Source organism: Quercus suber, unplaced genomic scaffold (assembly GCF_002906115.3).
Source record: "Quercus suber isolate HL8 unplaced genomic scaffold, Cork oak 2.0 scaffold_793, whole genome shotgun sequence".
Lineage (NCBI taxonomy): Eukaryota > Viridiplantae > Streptophyta > Magnoliopsida > Fagales > Fagaceae > Quercus > Quercus suber.
In genome coordinates this window covers 91,408-98,540 of record NW_027070229.1, presented here as the reverse complement: position 1 = coordinate 98,540, position 7,133 = coordinate 91,408, and the positions used below count along the sequence as shown (strand labels likewise).

At 35.0% G+C, this 7,133-nt stretch overlaps 1 protein-coding gene across 3 annotated transcripts; it reads left to right on the top strand.

The window, feature by feature from the left end:
* The first annotated feature begins 585 nt into the window (after positions 1 to 585).
* LOC112033704 (uncharacterized mitochondrial carrier C12D12.05c) lies at positions 586 to 6,796 on the top strand. Of its 3 annotated transcripts, XM_024066487.2 has the most exons (10): positions 586 to 726; positions 1,103 to 1,213; positions 2,546 to 3,867; positions 4,016 to 4,134; positions 4,302 to 4,426; positions 4,718 to 4,817; positions 5,102 to 5,179; positions 5,344 to 5,427; positions 5,892 to 5,977; positions 6,185 to 6,796. In XM_024066487.2, exons 3-10 carry the CDS (start codon positions 2,613 to 2,615, stop codon positions 6,420 to 6,422), a joined length of 2,085 nt encoding a protein of 694 aa, XP_023922255.1. In that variant the 5' UTR covers positions 586 to 726; positions 1,103 to 1,213; positions 2,546 to 2,612; the 3' UTR covers positions 6,423 to 6,796. The 3 variants fall into 3 exon arrangements, with proteins under 3 accessions (XP_023922255.1, XP_065623401.1, XP_065623402.1); XM_065767329.1 differs by lacking the exon at positions 1,103 to 1,213; XM_065767330.1 differs by lacking the exons at positions 5,892 to 5,977; positions 6,185 to 6,796 and having other exon boundaries at positions 5,102 to 5,212.
* The last annotated feature ends 337 nt before the right edge of the window (positions 6,797 to 7,133 follow it).

The window sequence follows — 7,133 nt, the reverse complement described above, 5'->3', positions numbered from 1 at the left end:
AGTAGTATTTAATTTCACAACATTATGTATGAAATTATAATAGCAACACTTTTGATCCATCATTTTTTTCTTTTTTCTTTTTTTTTGAGAAGCTTTTGATACATCACTTGTAGTAGCATAAGTCAACAAATTTGAAATTGAGTATAAAAATTAGTGTGTCCCACTCCCACGTAAGGTTAGGCTTGGCCAACCCCATGTCATTTAACTCCCCAAAAAAAAAAAATTTGGTGTGTCCCACATAATGTGTTAACTCCCAAAATGTCCTTTTTTCACAGCCCACTTTAGGAAGCTGCACCAAACAAATCCAAAATTAATCACCTACTACCCTTACCCTCAATAATACCACAATCTGATTCACACCCAAACCGTTCGATGACCATCCTAACCCACAAACCCCACCAATCACAACCGTCGAAACGCTGCACCAAAACCCACAGGATCATACTCTCCTCCAATAGCGTCAAACCCGTACTGTGCACCCCGTAACACCCGAACTTTCCTCGCAATTTCTAAAATTTAAAAAAAAAAAAAAACGTGTTTACTGTTTACTGTTCACGCTATATAAAGAATTTGAATCTATTCGTTGTTACAATTCCAATTCCAATTCCAATTCCTATATAAACCCAAACCCAATCTCTTCTCCTTTAAACCCTACACTTTCCCACCACATTTTCTCTGGAAAATGAGCTGGAAAACCACTCACAACACTTGCCTTCTTCTTTCCAGGTTTCACTTCTCATAACTCCATAACTTTTTTTTTTTTGTTAGAGTTTTTGAAATTTCAAGTTTCTGTTTGGTTAGCGAGAAATAAGGGAAAGGAAATATTAGCTAGCTAGTTCATTTTCTGGATATCCAAAATGAGCGTTAGCTACTTCTTTTGTGATCTTCATGAGGATGCTTATTTTGCAATTTAGAAATTGACCTTAACTTGTTGCAAGCTTATTGCTGTTATTGAATTGGATATAATTGTTGAATTGAATCACATTGTAAATGGGTTTTTTTCTTTTTTCTTTTTTCTTTTTTGGTTGTGTGGAAATGTTGGTGGAAGGTCTAGAATAATTTGAAATTAATGTGTAACTTGTGAATTTTCTTTTCATGTCAGGGGTTCGTGGTCGTTGTTAATTAGTTCATTGTATTGCTGTGGATTGGAGAAGCTAAATATATGTGATTTTGAATCAATCTATGTTGAATAGCAATGGGGACGAATTGACTGGTAACTTACTAACTTATTATGAATGTTGTTCCTAGTCAAGATGTTTTCACTCTCATTGGATCAGTAAAATTGAGGGTCTAGTTTGTGTACTAAAGTGTGAAATGTGGCCTATGATATGTTTAGGATTTCGTATAGTTGAGCAGTCAATCTTGGTTTAAAGAAAGGAGGATAGTTGTTTTGAATACTGGCATATTCTTCATAAGATTAAGGAAAAGGAAAACAAAACTTCAAAAATGGCTTCATTTCTAAATTTGGAAGGTTATTGAGAGTTACTTTAATCAAGCTATGGAAGGAGGAAGCACAGGAAACCTGAGAAAATGTTTGGATGTCGCCCATGATTAATTAGAACATTCAACAAAGGCCTGGGTGTTTAGAATTTTAGTCTGACATAAAATCTTTTGATTCTCATTTGTTTCCTGAGCTTTTCAATTACAATGAACTTGAGATTGATGGGGTTCAATGCTTTATTTTACAATTTCTTTAAGGTGATTTTGCCTCTCTCTTTTTTTTTCTTTTATATATAGATATATATATTTTGGGGATAATACTGGTATAAAGAAGTCGCTGAAGGTCATATTTATTTTTTATTTTTTTTATACTGAAAATGAAAATTCTATCATTCAACATACACATTTACCCTTTCCCATTATGTCACAAATTTTTAAAAGAGCATAATTGGACTTCTTATTTAAATAGCTTTTATTTTTATGTGAAAATTGTGTATACTAGGAGAATCTTTGAGATCTTTTATGTCCACTTTCTACAGTCAGTTATTTGTGCTTTGTAATCTGTTTAAGGAAATTCACATGCGTCAGTCTTAAAAATTAATGTTAAAAAGAAGAAGAAGACCATAATAGCAATTATTTATTCATTATCATCGTATCTTCTTTTACCTCCATCTTGGTCCCAAGAAGAGAACGGTTTTAGTCTAGCTTGCCAAAGACTCTAACATTTGCTTCTTCTTCTTATTTTGGCTTTTGATTTCTGATTGGCATTTTCTTTTGAAGCTTTAGTTATTTAAATAAGATTCTATGTCTGCATATATACTCTTCCATGAGATGCAATGGTACATAGGTTGACTTTGTATATGATATCTATGGATCTGTTAGTTTTTATTCTTTGTTTTCTATTATGAAACTATATTTTTCATTTTCCTTGTTATGTAGTCAATACAAGCAAAAAATTAGGTTTTGTTTCACTTAGTTATCATCTTTTGTCTCAATACCTTTATTTTGGTTTCACGGTTATATAAATAAATTGAGATTATAAAGCTTTTAAGAGTATATTCTTAGTTTGCATTCAATGATGCAATTTGTTAATTCCGTCTTGCAGTTACTTTTCTATCAAGATATTGTTGTAGTATCTGCTTTTTCAAGGAATTCTTATAAGATTTGAGAAAATGGTTGGGTGTAATAAACCGCCTAGAAGTGATCAACCTTCGATCAAATACAGGTCTATCCCAGTCAAGGGGGTGTCTCCTGAGCTTGCTGATTTTGTTCATGAAGAATATGCTCCCACCCTCTCTGTTAATGAAGATCAGCAATGCAATACAACATCTGTACCGAAGTCACCAGAGATTTTGAGTACAGCTCAGCTTATCTCAGCAGTCGGTCAGATATGGGATTGTGCAAGTCATCCTCTTGATTTTCTCCAACCTAAGAAGAATTTTCATTATAATGACAAAGACTTTGAGAAAAAGGAAATCTTGGGTAATCTGGACATGCAAGGACATGACAGAGTACCTACTTCAGCTGATAGAAATTGCTTTCATGTTGATGTAAGGACTGCTGGCCATATTTCACCTATGGTGCTGCCTAACTTGGATTGTCCTAAAGCAACCCAGAAGATGTCAATAATTGAAAGGCATGGTGAAAATTATACTCATTCATTATTCTGGAGTTTTTTGCAAGGTCATAAGAAAATGTCTAATGAATTGTGGAAGGAAAAGAGGCTTTCAGGTGTTAAAAATTCTTATGAGTTGGGAAATATATATGGATGGATGGGTGAAATCATTCCTGCCAGACTAAAACATCCTGTTAAAGTTACTGAAATTGAGAACAAGAAAACTGGTGAGAGCTGCTTTTCAGGAGGTATAACTAGCTCAGCAGGTAGCTTCATTTCAGGAGATAGGGCTAGTCCTGCGATCTTGGCCAGTTGTAATTCTGATGTAATCAAATGTAATGCTTCATCATCATCTAATAATGTAAATTTTGCAATAAATGCAACAGAAATGACCTCATTGTATAAAGATTATTTCCTTGATATCCAAGATAATCAGGCAGATGTTGGTGTTTCAAGGAGCCCAAGTTCAAGTATCTATGCAGACTATCATATTAACTCTATAGCTTCATGTAGTAGTGCATTTGAGAAATGCCAAAACAAGACTGATGGTAATGAACTGCCTGAGAACAACAGAAAACAACCACAAAAGTCTGTTGTTGAGGATGAGTATAAAGCAGAGATTCACTCCTCAGCACCAAGAAAACCCTGTTCTGTCATTGCTAAGCAAGAGCATGCCTTTGCAGGGGCATTGGCTGGTATATTTGTTAGCCTTAGTCTGCATCCTGTTGATACGGTTAAGACAGTTATTCAATCTTGCAATGCAAAGCAAAAGTCTATCTGTTACATTGGAAAGTCAATTGTTTCTGATAGAGGTAAGTTTCTTTATGAGACTTGAAGGTGTTTGTGCTTGCTAGAATTTTACAGAACATCTAATTATTGTATGACAACTAGAAGGCTTTCTGTTTTGATTTGTAAACTTGCCCAAATGCCGATTTGACAATTAATAGAGACTGATTTCAGGTTTAACTGGACTTTATCGTGGAATTGCTACCAATATTACATCTTCAGCTCCAATTTCTGCACTTTACACTTTCACATATGAATCGGTTAAAGGAGCTTTGCTTCCTCTTTTCCCCAAGGTAGCTTTATTTCTCGTGTATATGTGTGTTTCCATATCCCCTCATTTTGTGTTGAATGAATTTAGAAGCCTGATGAAAAGCCTCAAATTTTAGTCTCTGGATTTGTGGTTCTTATTGTCAGTGTAATGTTTATTGGCTCTTAAGTCTCACACATTTATTTTGTGCAGGAATATTACTCTATTGCCCATTGCATGGCTGGGGGTTGTGCAAGCGTTGCTACTTCTTTTATTTTTACTCCTAGTGAGCGTATAAAGCAGCAGATGCAAGTTAGCTCACACTATCAGAACTGCTGGTATAACTATAAGATTCTGTATTTATCTTTGGTAATATTGCAACTTTGATGTTGCTTTAGAATATGAGTTGATTTAGATGTTTTTATACAGGAATTCATTCAACCATTTGGTTTCAATCGTTCCTAAAATATTGTTCATTTTTGGATTTCTATCTGTTGATCCAGATCTTAAGTTCAAAGTCTCAATATATGTTGCTTCCTATTATGCTTTGTTTCTGCCATAATTTGTCCAAATGAGACTTATGTTGTGTTAGTTTGCTTTTTGTGTTACTCATTGTTCTGTTTTTGTAGGAATGCATTTGTTGGAATTATTGGAAAGGGTGGTTTACGTTCATTATATGCTGGGTGGGGAGCAGTACTCTGTAGGAATGTTCCTCACTCAGTTATCAAGGTTAGATCTTCCTACATGCTAGATGGGTTCATCACTAAAAAGAGGGTCTGTCATGGCAAGAAGTCACAGACACACACACACAGAGCTGGCTCTACCATATGCATGTAATAATATATTAGAGAGAGACCAAGCTATATCATATAAATGTTTCAGTAAGCCTACCATGTTAATTGTATGGGATGCTTTCCTTTGTAACTAGTTTGATTGTTTAGTATCCCACTGTCATTAACCCTTCTTTTTATCCCAGCTTGTGATTTTAAGGCTATCTTTATCGTTATATGCAGTTCTACACATATGAAAGCCTGAAGGGTGTGATGATGTCATCAATGCAGTCTAGTGCTCAACTTAGTACATTGCAAACAGTTAGTTTGTCCCTCCTTCCTGCCCCTCTTTGAGTATTTTATCTTACTATGATATAATACTTCTGTTTTATGTTACTCTACCAGGCAACTTTCTTTTAGCAGAGTGTTCCAATTCTATCCAAATTGATAAATTACATGCTGAGACAATTTTGCAATATCTGCAGTTAGTATGTGGAGGACTAGCTGGATCTACTGCTGCTTTGTTCACAACTCCTTTTGATGTGGTGAAGACGAGATTACAGACACAGGTCTATCATTTGTTTATAGAAAATTCATGGAGCCTTTTCATGCATTCTTTTGTTATAATTAGCACACCATTCAGTAAATGATGCACAAAGCATTTTTCTCTACTAGCTTCTTGGAATAGCTTTCTGAGAGAAGGATGAAGTATGATTAATTTTTTCTTTGGTTTGATCAGATCAGAATGGGTATACAGTCAAAGCTTCAAAATCATTGGAAATAACAATTATTTTTATATCTATTAGTGTTTTTTCAGATTGGATGTGTTCCTGTAATGTCCTAAGTGGTTATTGTATGTTATATATATTAAGGCCTGCCTGGACATCAAACTGATTTAGGTGGCAATTCAATTGGATCCTACAAAAATCTTTGAACCTATACAATTTATTTAAAACTTCCATTTTCTATTATGTTCTGGGGTTTATCAATATACAGGGCTGTTTCTGCTTCTTATATATTGGATGTTTTTCAGATTCCAGGGTCTATGAGCCAATACGGCAGTGTCTTCCATGCCCTTCGTGAAATTGGCAAGAATGAAGGTTTGCAAGGCCTCTACAGGTATGTTTTCTCATGGTGTGACCATTATTATTTTTTTAGGAGATGATTGTCTAATAAACTGTAATAAGTCATTACATATCCATGAGCCGATATAATATATTTCTGTTGCCAGTCTTGAAAAACTGATCTTATTATACCCATTATCATATTATGCATCCGTATCTGTGTGTATGATCTGGTTATTCTTATTCTTAACTTTCTGATTAGGGGATTGACTCCAAGATTGGTCATGTATATGTCCCAAGGAGCAATCTTCTTTGCATCATATGAATTTTTCAAGAGAATGTTTTCTTTAGAGGAGCCTCAACATAATGCACAGACAATCCAGTACAAACAAAGCACAGAAAATGATAAATCATCAACATTACCAATACTGTTACCATCATCATCTGCATCATCGGTGTCCTCCTCCTCCTCATCAATACTACGGAGTCTACATTCATGATGATTTAAGAGCACATGTATGAAAGGGTTTCTTTTTTGGTAGGACAAACAAAATTTTGTTTGTGGTTATTGCGGCATAGAAGGATTGAGGAAAGCCATGTCTTCAGCGTATTTGAGAGAACCTCCAGAACCATCAGTTGGAAATGTTCTGTAACCAAAATTGTTACTGACAAAATTAGGGTGTAGAAATCTGATTGTATTTTTGAGGTGTAGTGAGAGCTGACTAAAATTTGTCTTTCCTGCGAGTTTGTCATAGGCGTTTAGGTAGTGAATCATTCTTGAAGTGTAATATATATAGCGGACGTGATATCACTTCTGTACATCCGAGCATTGTTAAATTCGTTGACAACAAAGTAGCAAATCTTTTAGTGCAAATGCAAAGCTAGGATGCATGGACACAGGCATAGGTACGGGTATGATACAGTAATATAAGCAATTTTTTGAAAAATTATAACACGATATGGCAGATTGAACATTGTTATGACACAGGTACAATATCCCAAATGAAGTGTCTGTGCATCCATTCACAAAGATGCTGGAATGACCAATGGCTACTTCTACACCACTTTTTGTTGCTCCAAATGGAGACTTGGTTTTGCAAATTTTTTTCTCTTTCGGTCAATGATGCAATACAAGCCAAGCATAAGCACAGTAGAATGCTGCAAGTGCGTAACTAGTTGTCAAAAGTGCCAATGGCGGTGGTGAATAGCCT

Excerpts from the sequence above, each read along its gene's own strand:
- LOC112033704 (XM_065767329.1), top strand. The coding sequence starts at position 2,613 with ATGGTTGGGTGTAATAAACCGCCTAGAAGTGATCAACCTTCGATCAAA. Across the intron at positions 4,818-5,101 it reads TTCCTCACTCAGTTATCAAG|TTCTACACATATGAAAGCCT; the intron begins GTTAGATCTTCC and ends CGTTATATGCAG. Across the intron at positions 5,180-5,343 it reads AACTTAGTACATTGCAAACA|TTAGTATGTGGAGGACTAGC; the intron begins GTTAGTTTGTCC and ends CAATATCTGCAG.